Source organism: Trichosurus vulpecula, chromosome 4 (genome assembly GCF_011100635.1).
Source record: "Trichosurus vulpecula isolate mTriVul1 chromosome 4, mTriVul1.pri, whole genome shotgun sequence".
Lineage (NCBI taxonomy): Eukaryota > Metazoa > Chordata > Mammalia > Diprotodontia > Phalangeridae > Trichosurus > Trichosurus vulpecula.
Genome location: NC_050576.1, coordinates 62,865,583 through 62,882,723, shown reverse-complemented (window position 1 = coordinate 62,882,723; position 17,141 = coordinate 62,865,583). Strand labels below are relative to the sequence as shown.

The 17,141-nt window shown below is 44.0% G+C and overlaps 1 protein-coding gene across 2 annotated transcripts in view; it reads left to right on the top strand.

Moving 5' to 3' along the window:
• Nucleotides 1-242: 242 nt before the first annotated feature.
• The window catches only part of SLC19A2 (solute carrier family 19 member 2), a 32,324-nt gene continuing 15,425 nt past the window's right edge, over nucleotides 243-17,141 (top strand). Inside the window, exons 1-2 of one of the 2 annotated variants that reach the window (XM_036756998.1) lie at nucleotides 243-682; nucleotides 8,818-9,417. In XM_036756998.1, the coding sequence (XP_036612893.1) occupies nucleotides 470-682; nucleotides 8,818-9,417 (813 nt within the window). In that variant the 5' untranslated portion in view covers nucleotides 243-469. The remainder of the gene's footprint in view (nucleotides 683-8,817; nucleotides 9,418-17,141) is intronic. The other variant, XM_036756996.1, reaches the window with a different exon arrangement.

Below are 17,141 nucleotides of genomic sequence, written 5' to 3'. Positions count from 1 at the left end.
TGCCCTGGCTCGGCTTCCTCTCTCACTCCCTCATCCCCCTGCCCCAGTATACAAAGTTCCAATAGATCTTCACTCTGGAGGGAAGACGTTATCCAGCCGCGCGGCATTCTCCCGCCTCTGATTGGCTGCTCGAAAAGTGGGCGTGCAGGCACAGACCAATAGGAAGACGAGTCGGAAGCCTTCGCCCGCACATGATTGGCTCCGAGGCGGCGGGGGGATGACTCCCTCCAGTCCGGTAGCCTGTGACACGTGGGGGCCTCGGCAAAGCGAGCCGAACGGAGCCAGGTGCTCTGGCCAGCTGGCTGAGGTCGAAGTTGTGGTGACCCCCGGGCGGCGGGGCCTGGGAGGAGGTGCGACCTTGGGTCCATGAGCCGCGGCTGAGCCTCCGTGGGACCGGAGGAGGAGCGGGAGCAGAAGCGGGAGGAGCAGGAAGGGGTCGGGCCCGAGTCCCCGCCCCGCTGCTCTGCGGATGGATGTGCCGGGGCCGGGGGCCCCCAGAGCAGCGGCGGCCACGGCCACGGCGGCCACTATGCTGCTGCGCACGGCCCGCGTGCCGCGCGAGTGCTGGTTCCTGCCCACCGCCCTGCTCTGCGCGTACGGCTTCTTTGCCAGCCTGCGGCCGTCCGAGCCCTTCCTGACCCCCTACCTGCTGGGAAGCGACAAGAATCTCACCGAGAAAGAGGTAGCGGCCCCGGGCGGGGCGGGGGCTGGGGAGCCGGGGGCGCTGCGTGGACGCCCCCCGCCGGGCTCAGGGAGCTGGAGCCGGCCGCCTGGTCCGGGGCCGGGGGTCCGTGTGCTCGGCCGCAGGGGCTTGCCGGGGGTGCGCCCCGCACTGGGGACACAAGGAAAGGCAAAAGCGGGGTCCTTGCCCTCGGGGGCTCACAGCCCAGCTGGGCCGGGGGCGCGGGGACGTGCGGACAGGATGGATGCAGCCTTGACCCGTCGAGTACAGAAGCATATTTTGATGAAAAGGTCAAAAGAACGGACTTTATTTCAAAACTTGTAGGGCTCACCCCAGTACCTCTGAAAGTAGTTTCCAACCGCCCCTACCATCTCTCTCCTTCCCAAGAGGAAAAAAAATGCTGACGCCCCTTTAGGCTTGCCCTGCCAGCAGCGATGGAGAAAGCCTAGATGTGGCCCGTGAAATGAGGACAAGCCTGAACTTGATTGAACTGCCTTATTAAGTGGGTTCCCAGGGACATCAAGATTTTTCCCTTTGAGGCCCAACCTCAAATCAAATATTTTCAATTATGCAATTAACTTGTCATTTAATTACATTTAATCTTTCTGTCCTTTAAGTTGTTTCAAGTGAATTAGTTTGGTCTCCCCAGTTAGCTTATTTATAAGCCCGTATGAAGTGTCGTGTTTTCTGCTCATGTGCCTCACCCCCAGCCCCTGTCTGAACACATGGTAGGCTTTGAAATAAGTGCCTTTCCATGAAGTTCTTTGATAGCTGTAGTCTGTGACCCAAAGTGCATTATCCTGAGACTGTTGCTTTGGTGTGGAGGAAAGACATTATAAATAGGGGCTGGGGAACCTGTGCTAGGTCTAGGTCCTCAAGTGCGACCCTTTGAACCCAAACTTCACAGAACAAGTCCCATTAATAAAAGGATTCGTCCTGTAAAATTTGGACTCAGTCAAAAGGCCTAGCCCAAGGACCCAGAAGGCCACATGTGGCCCTTGAGATCCCAGATTTCCTACCTCTGCTCTAAATTAACCCAACAATTAAATCCAAAGTGCTGTGGGAAGTCTAAAAGGTTAGAAGCAATGTACACAAAACTTGTAGTCAAGGCTGTGGATTCAAATTTTACCCAAGTGACCTTGAACTAGTCTACAACTCTTTGCCTCAGCTTCCTGCTCTGTAAAATGAAGGAGCTGGAATAGGATAGAAAGCCTCTGAAATCCCCTATAGTTCTAAGTCTATGATCAATTTAAAATTATTTATTATGGTACTGTTTTACTGGGGCACAGTTAATGGTGATGATGGTCTTGGAGGCTTTTCTCCTTCCCATCACCACCGGGTGAATAGTAGGGACTTAAGATCCCCCTCTCCCCTTTCCCTCATTCTGCTCTTCGCCCCCCCCCCCATCCTGGAATGCTATGTGATAATCCTCCCATTTAATCCTGCCTTTTCACCCATGGCTGGTCACCTCTTAACTAGAGATTCAGTCACCCAGCACAACAGGTCAGGTTAGGAGTGGCACAACTAGGGTAATTTATAAATCGACTGGGTGTAATTACTCCCGTTTGTCAGTGGCTGTAATTTTTTATCCATCACCGGAGTGGGTGTTTTGCTGTTTGGTTTTTGCTTTTTTCTTTCAGGTATGTTTGAGGAGAGGAACTTGAGAAGTTGAATACAACATTTTAGATAAGACTCAGTCGCTGCCTCTCACAGCCTGTTATTCCCCTGAAAAGAATCTGTAAAAGTCATTGCTTGTCTTAATGTTTAGAAAAAAAAAAATTACTGAGATGAAAGGTGCCCATAATGAGCTCGATAATGTATGTAAAACATTTTCAAACTTTAAGGCACTGTATAAATGTATTATTATTATTATTGAGATACTATGTAAGACAGTTGCAAATTTAAGGCACTATATAAATTTTATTATATCAATTGAGGATTCAGAATTTTTTGCCCAATATACTCATAACAACAGGAGTCCCAAGGCATAAGAAGCCTGTTTTGAGTCTTGTCCCAGTTGATGTAGAGGACATGGGATCGTAGATCTCCCTGGGACTCATTTCCTAGAGCCAGATAAAGTTTTAGGGTAGAAGGATCTTGGAGATCATTTAACCCAGTCTTCTAATTTTACAGGTGAGGAAACTGAGACCTTTGGAGGCAAAGTGAGCCTCTGAGGGAGCATTTGAACTGGTTCCATTGACTGTATTACAGGTTTTCTTTTCACTTTCCCTCATGTTGCTGGTCATTTCATAGAGCCACATTGCCATTTTAGGGTGGGAGGGGCCATGGAAATCACCTGCCCTCCCTTCATGTTTCTTTCAGGTGAAATGACTTAAGACTCAGAGAACAGTATTATTGGAGAGCAGCCATGGAATCAGCACCGTCCAGTGCACCTTCCATGACAGAGATACTCGGTGGGTTTGGGGAGGGGAAGTGTACAGCCCTTCAGTGTTGATGTTTGACAACTGATCTGTCGGAACACGTGTCCTGGACACGGGTTGTTCTTTGGTATGCCATCATGTGCCCAGTGTTGTCTCAGAGCTTCCTGGGGTGAGCAAGGCATGTTTGGAGTTGAGCCTTCAAAATAGACCTGGAGTGCTGAGCACGGTCAGTGTTTGCTTAATGTGTAATGAGAGCACACCACTCCTAGTGCAGTATGGATAAGGAAAGGAGGTGCTGGGTTTTAGGGCCAGATGTAGCTGGGGGAGGGACAAAGTGCCTGCCTAGTGAGGAAGATTTCTTGGATCATTGCATTGAGTCCCTTCTGTAATGACTGACACTGTGCTGCTCTGTGAGACTTTTCCCACCTGGGATTTTTGAATAGCTGTTAACTGAAATGAATATAGCAGTGCATCCTTCTTCCCTCCTTCTCCCCCCTCTCCCTGATATAATCGTTGGATATGGGCAACTAAACAAAAAAAAGTTACAGAATTCCTAAGTAAAAGCATTTGTCATCATTTGTAAAATCTTGGCAGTATCACCTTAAGAATTGAACCTTTTGTTTCTCCCAATTGATCACTCGAATGCCAAGGTGGATATTTTAAAATGGAACTATTGTTACTTTTGTCCCAAGGGGATAAAAAGATAGGATTTACCTGTCATTTCATTAACCTCCAAAAAGTGGCTTTTGGATGGTCAGACACCACCTGATCAGAACTGGTTCAAATCCAACATTCCAAATGAAATGGTGCTTATCAGCTGAAGGGGAGAGAGGACCCAGGTTCCGAAGTAGATTCGTAGTTTACTACCCACGTGATCACTTAATCCCGATGTGCCACTAGTTTCTCATGTGAAGAACAAGGAGGTTAAACTAGATGGCCTCAGGTCTCTTTCAGTTCTAAATCTGTGAACCTCTAGAGCAGGGTGAGGAACCTCGAGGCCACATGTGGTTCTCCATCTCTGCTCTAGAATATAAAGGATTAGTCACCTTTTAGAAAATGTTCAGTTTCAGATACTACTTTTAAAAAATAGACCTATAATTTCACTGGTGTAGGTGAGAAACTTTACCAAGGCAAACCAACAGTCTTAGCCAGCTGTCCAAGCCCAGAGAGTATAAGTTGTTTGCCCGGGATCACACAGCTAGAACATGTCTTCTTTCCAGGCGGACTCTATTCTCTAGGCCAGAATAACCTTTACTATCACACTTTTCTCATTTGGGCATTGGTTCCTAGTTTTGAGAGTTGGTTTGTTTTATTTTTCCTTTCCAAAAAGGCAGAACAGTATCCAAAAATGGACCCTAAAATGAAACAAAGATCCTAAAACTAATCATCAAGTTTGCCTTGTTGTGTCTAGCACCGGAGGGAGAAGGCAAGCTTAGATCCACAGGCTTGGTGCAGAGAAAGATAATTTCACTCGGCCTGGTAGATTTTACCAGAGATACTCAGGTAAGGGAAGTGGCCCATTAAAGAAGGAGCTAATACAATTTGTGCATTTTGCCTGGGGGGAAATTTCCCTCCCACACTTTTCCTGAGATTCTGGGTCATCTTCCAAAAGCAGTTCCTGGTGTGAAGTAATTTCTTCCTGGACCCTGAAGGGGAGGAACTTCTCTCGGCACTGAGCTGTAGCAAAGCAGTCATCATGGGCTCCAGAAGCCTTTTCCCCATCATTCTATGAATGTTCCCAGAATATTGCCTTACTTTTGAATTACAGAAAGAACTAAGTCAGGGAAATCCCTCTTGCCAAGAATGCCTTGGCAATTAATTAGTTTACTAGTGGTGGTCAGGGTAATTTAAGAGAGGCCAGTCTGATCATCCTTTGAGTGAGTTCTATTAAGCTTAGTGGTTGGTTACACAGATGGTTGATCTGTTGGTTTTAATCTGCCTTTGCTTTATTGCCAATCTATGGTTATGTATATGAGGATTAGGATAAGAAGCTGGTAAGTACAGAATTCAAAATGATAATGAGGACTCATTTATTCAGTCCACAATTGACCAGTTAAATCTTTGGGGATAGGTATTACTGTACATGATATCTAGGTCCTGAAGATAGTGTTGGGAGGGGAGGACATGAGAGGTTTGAGGTGAAGCAGAAGATCTTGAAAGGGAACAAACAAATACTAAAGGATATTTTCGAAAAGAACCCAACAGTGATCTGTGATGAAGAGAAAATCAAGTCCTTGAAGGTAAAGAAACAGTCAGATGAGAGGGGTTATAAACATGATACAATGTGAATTAAGTTCCAAGTCCAAAAACCTTCTTAACAGGAAAGGCTGGTGAAGCCACAGATCTAAACACCCACAAAAACTCGAGGGGCAGCTTTCATCTTCAGTGCTTTTACCTTCTTGGAGTGGTCCTGAGGTGACCCCTCCCTCTTTTATTTGATTCTTTGCATATTCTGGGGTGAGCAGCCTCCCAGTGTGGCATGATGAGATATTTGGTTCCCATCTGCTAACATTTCCCTGCTTTGGCCTGCAAATTGCAGAGGACTTGATAATTTTCTCATTTATTCTTCAGCAAGTTGTAAATCTGTGATTGACAAAACAGAGACAGGTTCAGTAGACTAAGGGTGGTTAACCTGCCCAACCTTTGCTGTTAAGCTCAGTTGCCAACGAAGTTTGGAATATAATATTTTTACAACTATATAGGATAATTATGCTTTTTTTTATACAGGCCATTTTTACAATCATTGGTTTTATTGTGCCTTGATCTGAGATATGGTTTAGTTCTGTTTTATAAGAGAACTGAGGCCCAGGATGGTTTAAATAAGAGAAATGATTAGACTGTTCAAAATTTCACTTCTCAAAAAGAGCCAAGATTCTTCTCATTGTCAGCACTATGTAGTGGAAGGGCTACTGGATCTGGTCCAAGAACCTGGGCTCTCATCTTGGCTTTGCCACCTCCTACTGCCACCTGTGTAATCTTGGGTGGGGCACCACTTCCTCTTCTGTAAAATGACGAGGTTGGACTGAATGGCCTCTGATGACCTTTTCGTTTTTTCACAGCTTTGACTAGGGGATTAATTCTTAACCAAGTAAGAGAGAGAGGTGATTACAAAGGATGAAATAAATAATTTGAGTTATTTTAAATTGAAAATTGAAAAGCTTGGCATGAACAAAATCAGTGCACCTAGGATGAGAAGGGAAGTGATTGACTGGGAAAAACATCTTTGAATCAGATACCATTGAATTTTATTGATGAGGGTCTGATATCCAAGTTACATATAGATAACTGACGTATATAAGACCAAAAGCCATTCCCTATTAGGTAACTACTAAAAGGATATGAACAGGAAAATGCTCAAAAGGAGAATTGTAAATTATTCACAAAAGCATGCTCCAAATCACTCATTGTAAGAAAAATTAAAATTAAAACAGCTCTAAGGTTTCACCTCTTACCCAGCAAGTTGGCCAAGTGACAAAAGAGGAAAATGTCACTGTTGGAAGAGTTGGGAAAAGATGGGCACCCTAATGTACTATTGGAACTATGAATCAGTCCACCCATTTTGGAAAGCAATTTGAAGTTTTGAGAATAACTAAAATTTCCAAACCCTTTGACCCAGAGACTTCACTGCTAAGTAAAAGCCATGGAGCAATGATTTTAAAAAGACACTACCCCTGTATACAAAAATATTTATAGGAGCCCTTTTTCTGGTAGCAAAGAACTAGATGTAAAGTTGATGCCCATCAATTGGGGAACGTCTTAATAAAATGATACATGAATGTAACAGATTATTACTGTGTTGTAAGAAACAATGAACATGATGAATGCAGAAAAGTATGGAAGGACTTACTTATGAAAAATGAAGTATGCAGAACCAGGAAAACATTATGCACAGTGATTATGACAATGGGAATGGAAAGAGCAGTGACAGGAAAACCAAACTACATGGAATGAAGTGATCATGACCGAGGTGGTTGGCCCCAGGGAAGAGGTGAAAAGTCACATGCTGTCCTTTGCAGAAGTGGCCTGGGAGGCTTGGAGCATTATGATAATAGACTTTTTCCTAGTGTAATATGTTGGTTAATTTTGCTGGGGGGTTATTCTCTTTTATATTCCTTGTTATAAGGGATATCTTTTTAAATAAATATCAATATCATTTTGTTGCCCCCCCCCCAAAAAAAACAGGTAACACCTATTTACCTATGCCCTGCTGGCTCCTACATAGCCTAGACCCCTGCCAGAAGTTGGTATGAGTACAAAGAAGCAAAAATAATACGGTGAAAATACAGTTGCTGGTTTGCATTTTGGGAAGCTGGGGACCATCCATTTGTAGTTAACTAAGAGCTAATTCATGTTTCACAGGTGGTCTACCTCTTACTGTCTTGTTCTCCCCCATTTTTAATCACTTGTAAGTGAAAGAAGTAGCCTGTCAGCAATGTAGGGCTGCTTAAGTGTACCAAGCCTTAACCCCTTTCTGCTTCTAAACCTCTTCCAGTCCTTCCCCACTACTTCCCTCCAGCAGCGCTAGGGCCAGAACAAAAAATTGCATTTAGGCGTTAACAGGGATGCGAGATTTTAGATCTTTTTAATTGATCAGGATTAACACAGCTTGTGTTATATTTACAGTATCCTGATAGGTTGCTTTAGGAATGAATGGATAATAACAGAATTATATTTAGTGTTAAAAGACCTTGAAACTCATCTAGTCCTACTGCCTTGTTTTACAGATGAGAAAACTGAAGCCTAGAGAAGTTAAGTCACTTGGCCAAGATCCTATAGTAGTACCAGGGGCAGGATTTGAACCCAAGTCCTCTGACTCCAAAGCTCTTTTTATCATATCACACTGACAGTGTAGTCTTCCTCTGATGCCTTATCCTTTCCTGAAGGTGACCCTGGGGTTCTCAAAGACTGTGCCAGTGGAACACAAGCTCTGCCACGTTCTCCCAAGCTAGAAAGTCTTGGTGGTGGGCAGTTATGTCTGCCCTTCATGAACCAGCCCATCACCAGTTTGAAGAAGCTCATCACTTTAGGGGGAGATCTTTTTTAAAGCATTTATTAAGCACCTACTATGTGCCAGGCACAGCGCCAAGTGCTTCTACAAATATCTCATTTGATTCTCATGACAACCTTGTGAGGCAGGTGTTATTGTTAAAGCTGAAGAAACTGAGGTCAAAGAGAATTTAAGTGACTCTTCCAGGGTCACACAGCTAGTAAGAATCTGAGGCCAGATTTGCACTTGATTTTTCCTGACTCCAGGCCCAGCACTCTGTCTACTGCCCCATCTAGCTGCCTCTGAATTCTTTTGTTATGGCAGCCCTTAAAAGTTACCTCTGCCATATTGTAGGAGACTGTAATATATGTTGGGGAGGGGAGAAGACCTACACTACAAATCATGGACCCCTAAGCTTAACCCCAAGAAGAGAGTTCTCCAAAAAAAAATGCTCTTTCCTTCATTTTTTGCAGAGGTGGGGGACTGTGATTATGGAATATTGCATATTCTAGCAGACCCAGTTAATATGTTGGTTAGTTTTACAAGCTACCTTTTGGGGGTCTTTTTCTCTTCTAATCTTTTTTTCAGGGAATGGCCCCAGGTAGAGAAAGAGTAGAAGGATACATCTGGAAATTAAGGTGATGTAAAAACATAAGATATTAAGGATTAAAAATAAGAGAGCATAATGGATTCCCGGGCGTATTGAAGTAATGATGAATAACCAAGGTCCTAGGATGATAACTGATTTCTTGCTGTTCTCCTATCAGGTCTTCAATGAAATTTACCCAGTCTGGACCTACTCCTATTTGGTGCTGCTGTTTCCCGTATTCCTTGCCACAGACTACCTCCGATACAAACCTGTTATCCTGCTGCAGGGATTCAGCCTTATTGTCACGTGGTTCATGCTCCTTTATGCCCAGGGACTGCTAGCCATTCAGTTTCTGGAATTCTTCTATGGCATCGCCACCGCCACGGAAATTGCCTATTACTCTTACATCTATAGTGTGGTAGACCTGGGAATGTACCAGAAAGTCACTAGCTACTGCAGAAGTGCCACCCTGGTGGGTTTCACTGTGGGCTCTGTCTTGGGCCAGATCCTGGTCTCTGTGGCGGGCTGGTCTCTATTCAGCTTAAATGTTATCTCTTTGACCTGTGTGTCAGTGGCTTTTGCGCTAGCCTGGTTTCTGCCCATGCCACAGAAAAGCCTCTTCTTCCATCATGTTGATTCAACCTGCCAAGGAGTGAATGGCATCAGAGTCCCTAATGGTAGCATCAGGAACACCCCAGCTTCCAGTCATCTTCCTGGTTGGGAGGACATGGAATCAAAGATCCCTTTAAACATGGAAGAGCCTTCTTCAGAAGAGCCGGTAGGTGGAGCCTGTATTTTCAGGGTGAATATGTGGGAGATATATCTGAGAAAAGCAAAGCTGGAAGTATTGTTTTGAGCATTTTTTCTTCTAGTTTTGTAAAATAATCACACACACCTTTGCCCACCTTCCCCTCCTTACTTCCTCTTACTTCAAACACTTTGAGTAAGGTTGATGTTTCTATGTCTGGGACAGGAGGTTGGGAGAAGATTTAGGAAGCCCCTTTAACCAGGCCTAATAAATTCCTTCTTGTGTAGCCCTTAAACACTTTCCCATGAGCCCCTCTGGGTATCCTAAATCTCTCCCCTCCTTCACTGCTAAACTTTCAGAAAAGTGGTAGGTGCTTCCTTCCTCCACCTGTTCATCAACCACTCTCCTTAATCTCTTGCCGCCTGGTTCCCACCATTCTGTCAATAACTGCCTTCTCCCAGGTCACCAGTGACCTCTTAATGGCTAAACCCCTATTTCGAGTCATCTTTTAAGGCTTCTCATGAGGCAATATTTGTCAAGTGTTTAGCACAGTGCCTGGTACATAGTAGGTGCTTACTAAATGCTTGTCTCCCCATCTCCTTTCCCATCTCTCTCTGTCCCTCTCTCCCTCTTCCTTCCCCTATCTGCCACCTGCACATTCATCCATTTGCCAGATGCTTTCGAGTCTGCTTCCATCATCTGTCATATTCTTCCTCTGTTCTTCCCCCATAGCTGCCAAAGGAATCATTCTACTTTGAAAGCCTACTCCCCAGAAAAGGAAAGGTATATGACCTGTAGGGAGGCCTGCTGTTGATGTCAGAATTGACATAAATGATCTAATTATAAGGGGCAGATTGAGTGAACAAAGAAAATAGCTTGGGTTTGTTTACTGCGCATGAGGCCTGGAGGAAAAGGGAAATGTTTCTCCCCTCTCCTATGGTACACCATGACTGTCTTTGCAGATGTGGAGTATTTAATAAAATGACAGAGCTGCATAACCAGTGTCGTGACGAGGAAGGTTGGGCCTGAGTCAGTCCCAGCTTTCTTTGTACAGAGCTGGGAAATAAGCCCATTTACATTGCATTTATTTAATTGGACTGTATTTACCTGCCAGAAAACACCTCCTGTCATGTCTCTGGGCTGCAGAGGAGCGGGGCTCCTGCTCTGGGTGCTCATCACAACAAGGTAGCCCAGGACTGTGAGCTGGAATTTGATTCGTTGCTTTATCCAGACCCTCCCCTTGCCCACTGCTGGTTCAGACTCCAACTGCAGTTGTCTGACACCTGCCCAACAGCCTGGGCCACATGAGATGGGTGAGTCTTAGTGACTCACACCCTGTGAGAATATTAGCACTAGGAGGGCACTTCAGGCTGAGGCCAGGTGAAGTGTTTTGTCCCGGTCATCATCTCATGATGCTTATGGTGAAACGCTACTGATGACTGGGCTGTGAACAGCTGCAGTCAGATTGACAGGGGTTTGAGTGACCAATGAAATTGAGACCTTCCTCATGTTTGGTGTAGAATTAAAGGTTGGGGCCAAAGGTGGAGAAGATAGTGGCTGGAAATAAATCCCACATTGTACTGGGGACAAAGACTTCCAGCTTGAGCTGTTTTTGGAATGTAGATGATAATTTGTAGGTACAAGGAGTTAAGCAAAATGTGAGTCTCATAGAAAGGGTACATTTTACATAGTGGGGCATTACTTGGGTATGTTGGGAAGGAAGTCTTTGTTTAAGTCTGAGTTGTACTGATCATGTCTGAGATCCCTGCCAACTTCCTGAGATTCTATGATTTGAAGTGTTGAGGGAAGCTAATAAGTAATTAGCAAAGGATGATTATAAATTTCTGTTGTTTGAATAAACATTACCTTATTTACCTATTAGGTGTGCTTTAAAAAAACCATACAAATGAATAAATAAATAGTGGGGCATTGGGCCCTGTCACAGGGGTTTGGAATGTATGGTTATAAAGGCACAGAATTACAATATAGTACCTGGTTAAGAATCATAGAATTAAGGTAGGAAAGACTTTAAAGGACCAAGAAAGGAAAAAACACTTGGGCTAGAGGCCAGAAACCTGAGTTCTGGTTTGAGTCTGCTGTTAAGTAGCTTATGACCTTGGGAAGGTCAGCTGATCTCTAGACTTCAAATTCCTCATCTGTAAAACATCAGGGGATGAATGAATGAAGTTTTCATTAAGCACCTACTATGTGCAAAGCTCTACGCTAAATGCTGGGGTTATAGTTAGATAAATAGGATAGCCCCTGCTCTCAAGGAACTCCCCTTCTGATGGAGGATGGACAGACCATATTGCAATGTTTCAGCATCAGAGAATGAGCAAGTGACTTTACCCAAAGTCTCACGGCTTGTAGGCTAAAAAAGTGAAAGGGAGTTCATCCAGTCCAATCCTCTCATTTTATAGAAGAAGAAACAGAGATTTAGAGAAATGAAGGGATTTGCCCAAGGTAGGATTTGAACCCAAGTCCTCTGACCCCCAAATTGAGCATTATTTCCACTTCTAGATAGGAGTCTTCCTCCTAAATAGACTACATTGATTACATGTGTACGCATATACACATGTGTTATATCATGTGTGCATACATACTTATATGTGCATATACACATGTAGCAGGTGTGTGTACATGCATATGCACACACACATACACACACACACACACACTTTAATAGCTTAAAACTGCTATGGCTTTTCCAACATCCCTTCTATAGTTTTCCAAAGCTGATGGCCAAGGAGTCATTTGAAGAAACATACATGACATATGTGCTTTTCTCCTTAGATCTGCTCCTTGACCTTTAGTTGTGGGGAGAAATGCTCAGCTGGCCCCTTCTGGCGTCAGGAGTGTACTGAACACAGTGCGATCTGCCCTTCAGCTCTGCTGTCTAGCCCAAGGCTTCAGACCAGGGCTGCAGTGAGTGTGAGGGACAGATGAGTCCTCAAGTATTGCTGGTCTTCTCTCAGGGTGTAAAGGGGATAATGCCATTTTAAGAAGACAAAGCCTAGGAATTGACATGGTTCCTTTTCATAACTCAAGTAGTGAATTTATCTCTGCTGAATAATTTGTAGTTGTTGTTCATCCATTTCAGTCATATCTGACTTTCCATGACCCGTATTTTAGGGTTTTCTTAGCAGAGTGGTTTGACATTTCCTTCTCCAGCTCATTTTACAGATGGGGAAACTGAGGCAAACAAGATTAAGTGACTTGTCCAGGGTCACACAGCTAGTAAGTGTCTGAGACTAATTTTGAACTCAGCTCCTCCTGAAAGTGAAGAGAAAAAGGAGATGGGTGGGTGGGGCAGGTATTATGATCAAGGGGCAAAGTCTCCCCCTCCTTTCCCCTCTCCCCTCATTGTGGGCGGAAGAAATTAAGACTCTAACTAGAGACTTAGTACTTGTGGGTTCTTTTCAGAAGGGACCTATTGCTTAGGGTCCATAAGTTTGCATTAAGGAGGTGGTTGTATGGAAGAGGGTCCCTCTGTTCACAGAGTATCCAACTTAGGCACTTTGTAGAACTGTGTCTGCTTCTTTTCAGTTGAATCCGAGAGTCATAGGATTTTAGGGTTGGAAGGTACTTTGGCAGATCTTCTAGAAATAACCTACAGTATTCCTATTTAGTAGTTTCTGTCTTAACACTTTTTAAAATGGAGAGCTCATTACCTTTCAAGGCAGCCCATCCCTTTTTTAGAAAGCTCTTGACAGTTGATAATTGTCTATATTGAGCTGAAATCTGTCCATGGACTTCTGCCCCTGGCCCTAGTTCCTCCCTCTGGAGCTACTCAGAATTAGGTTGATTTTTCTTTGGAGCAGGGGGTTTCTAATATTTGACGGGGGTGGTGGCAACCAATTTTTTTTCTCCCCTCATCCCTCATCTGTTCCTGTCAAGTCTTTTTTTGAGTCTAAACATCCTCAGTCCCGATCATTCCTCTTGTGAACAGATTTCAAGACCCCTCCCCATCCTGGTTGCTCTCCTTCCATTTTGTCAGTGTGCTCGTGACTGACCCCACCCCCGACAGGATTTGACCGATGTAGAGTATGTAGGACGCTGGCCGCTGCTTTCAGCTGCTTGCATTCTATTGATGCCGCCCAAGAATATATTACCTTTTTTCTTTTGATTGTGCTATCTCATTGTTGGATCACATTAGGCTTATAGGCAGCTTCAACACTGAAGTACTTTTCGTATGAATTAATGTTAAATCATTACTCTAATTCCGTATTTGTGTGGCTGACTTTTTTCTTAACTTTACTGTGGAGCTTGATTCCCAACTTTTACTTGTGTTTTCTCATCTTTAAAATGAGGTGGTTTGGACTAGATGGCCTGTAAGATGCCTTCCAGCTCTAGATTTTAGATCGTTATAAGGCAGTGATATTAGATTCCCCCCTCCCCAATTCCATTTTATTAGAACTGGTCCATTGCCTCAGGCTTATAAGACCTTTTTAGATCCCAAATGTATTATCCACTGTGTTAGCCATCCCTCTGTCATGTACAGATTTGAAAAGCACACCATTAAAGTCCTCATTGAAGTGATTAATAAAAATGGTAAACAGGGCCAAGGGCAGAGCCATATAGCAATGTCACTTAGAGATCTCCCTCCAGATTAACCTCAAGCTATTAAACAACATTTTAACATTTCATTTATTACTCCTGTTCTAAATTTACCTTGGGTGAAATATTCCTGCTCAATTATGGTAGGACAGGGCATGTTTGTGAATGTGTTCACTGTTGTTATACATAATGACAGCAATAAAATGTAGTTTGGAGGATTTCCCCCTGGGGAGAGGGGCCTAAGCAGGACTAGCCACTTATGACTTTGAGGTAAGGAAATGATTGGATCGCTGGCTAAGAACTAGTTTTAAAAAATAGTGTCCAGTCTCTGTTGGCTCATGAATATGACTGTTGGCTTAGCACAGCCATTTGAGTACTAGGGGCTGACCCACCTGGGAATATGGGGCTAAGAAAGCAAGTTTGCCTTTGAAGGTAATTAAGGCATAAATAAGAAACACCTCATAAGGGCCTGAAGCCTCTAAAGGACAGTTCTGGCCAGCCAGCTCCAGAGCCATGTGATTAGAACTGAGTTAGCACCAAGGCTTAGGCCAAGAATACATTTAGGCAGGAGAGACTCCAGAAAGGGGGAAGGAAGGCGGTAAGCATTTGTTCAGCACCTGCCATGTACTTTAGAAATATTATCTTGTTTGACCCCTGCAAGGACTAAGGAGGTAGGTGCTATTATTGTCCCATTTTACATTTGAAGAGCCCAAGGCAAACAGAGGTTAAGTGACTTGTCCAGGGTCACATAGCTACTAAGTGTCTGAGTCCAATTTGAATTCAGGTCTTCCTGATTGTAGGCTCAGCTTTCTCTCCATTATACCATCCGGCTACCTAGGTGGCAAATATGACTGGAAGATCAGAATTTTAAAATATCAAAACCTGATAGCATCTGAGAGTTGGAAGGAACCATGGTGAATATTCCTTACTGTTGTATGTTCTCCTGTGGTACTTCCTATTAAACACCTGAGAGGTAGATGTGCTGCTTGTCACATAGGCAGGGGAAGGAAGCTCAATGGCAAATGATAAATGAGTAATTCTTAAAGAACCTGAACATCAGCACTCACACAGTGTGCCACCAGGAGAGATGCAGTGATGTAGTGGAGAAAGCTCTTGCCTCGGAACCTTCAAGGCCTTGGGCTCAGGTTTCTCCTCTGTTCTGTATTGACTGGTGGCCCTGCTTAAGACCCTTGCCCTCCAGGTGCCCTGGACCCCTCTCTTAGGACTAAGTTGCAAAGAAGGTGTTCCTGTGTATTGGTAGAAGTTTTCTCACTTGGCAGTCCCCTGCCTGTACTAATGAAATCACAGGTCCATCCACTATTCCTACCAATATCTATTATGAATAAAGTTAGAGAGGCAAGAAAAATGAAAATGTTACTAAGTAAAAGTCAATGAAGTCAACCCAACTTAATCTAGTCAGAGCACCAGATCCCTAATATAGAAGAAGGCAGGGATGGCGTTCATCTCTCCAGTTTGGGTTTATCTCTAGTCGTGTTGTGTTATCAGAATTTTGAAAAATAGTTTAATGGGCCCAAAGGCATTTCTAAACCAAACAGTGATTTTAAAAAAAAAAGGTCTCAAATTTTAAAATTGAAAATGCAGTGAACCTAAACACTTCTCCAAAGTACCAATAAAATGAACCAAGTAAGGAAAAAGGGAAAGTCATTGCTGAGCATCTTCAGTGATGAACTTCCCTAGCCAACACTTTTCCTGGGTCTGAAACATGGAATTGATGCCAGGTGGTCATTTCCTTTCCACTGTCATTTCACAATGTTGATAGGCTTGGTTTTTCCTCCTGTTGGCTTCACCTGTTTGGCCACCATTGGCAGTATGCTTTTTTTTACATCCCTTTAAGAGCTCTAGCTTCAGATGGTTAAGGTGAAGGGTTCCCCATTGCTAAGGGTGTCAGAGCTGACTCTATAAGGGTGAGCCACATGGCTACTTTGGACATGAAGAAAGAGCTTCCGTCTTATTATTGATGCCTGGAGTCCCTTCTCCTGGGATTCAGCTTTGCCCCCCTCTGGTTCTTATTTTAGTGATACTGTTACTGAGTATGTTCTGTTAAAAACAGATTTAGAACACATTTTTATGTGCCTCTCTGTATCCCACAGAGGAAGTTAAAACATTCAAAAAAGTAGCACAGTCCAGACTCAAATAATTAAGTTAAATAGGGCATATTTAGGAAATGAAATGAGACTTTAGGGAGCTTGAGCCAGTCTTCTAATTGTGCCCAGTTTTGATAAGCATTTAAATAGATATAATTTTGGCACCATCTTATTCCCCGCCCCCCCCCACCCCCACCCCGGCCGTGAGTCATTAGAATGCTCCTGCTTTGGCCTTCCTTTTCAAAGGGAGATAGGATTAGGGAGAATGAAGGTGTGCTGTGTGATGAGAATTCCTTGTATCATTTGGAGGGAGTGGGAATGGGGGATTTTTGCCTAATGGAGACTTAAGGTGGATACAACTGCTCTTTTCAAGTACATTGAAGGACTTCTATGGAAAAGGCAAGCAAGGCCTCCTTGGTCCCAGAGGACATAACTTGGAGCAGTGAGTTTGCAATAGCAGGTTTCCAGAAAGATTTTCCTCATAATTAGAGCTCTTGAAAAGGGGCCTGGCCTTCTGTGGGTTAGGTAGTCTATTAGAGTGGAAGCTGCTTGGGAGTAGGGCTTGTTTCATTGTCTTTGTGTGTGTGCCTGGCATGTAGGAGAGACTTCAAAAATGCTTGTTGATAATGTGTTTTCCCTCGTTGGAGGTCCAGGTTAGAGGGAGGAAAGGCCTAGGTCTGGACAGCTTCACATGGTCACAGAATGAAAATATTCTGGAGACCTTGGAGATCATCTAATCTGAGCACCCATTTTACAGATGAAGAAACTTGAGCCCCCAACCGATAAATAAAGTGACTTGTTCCAGGTTATGTCATTATACTAATCTACTAATCTAGTACTGCTGTATCTCTTCACCATCCCATGCCTGTCTTCCTTTACTTGCTGTTCTCTGTTCCCCTCCCACTAGGAAGCCTTTCATCTCCCACCCAACTCATGCTGATTACTCCTGGTCCTGAGCTTTCTCATTACAAATGAACCCACCCAGTCATTTAAGGCACTGAAGTCCAGCCGCACGAGGCTTTCTCTGCCCTCATCTCTCTCCCCACCCCCACCATCATGATCAAGAAGGCTCATAAGATGGCTCTGGCCTCC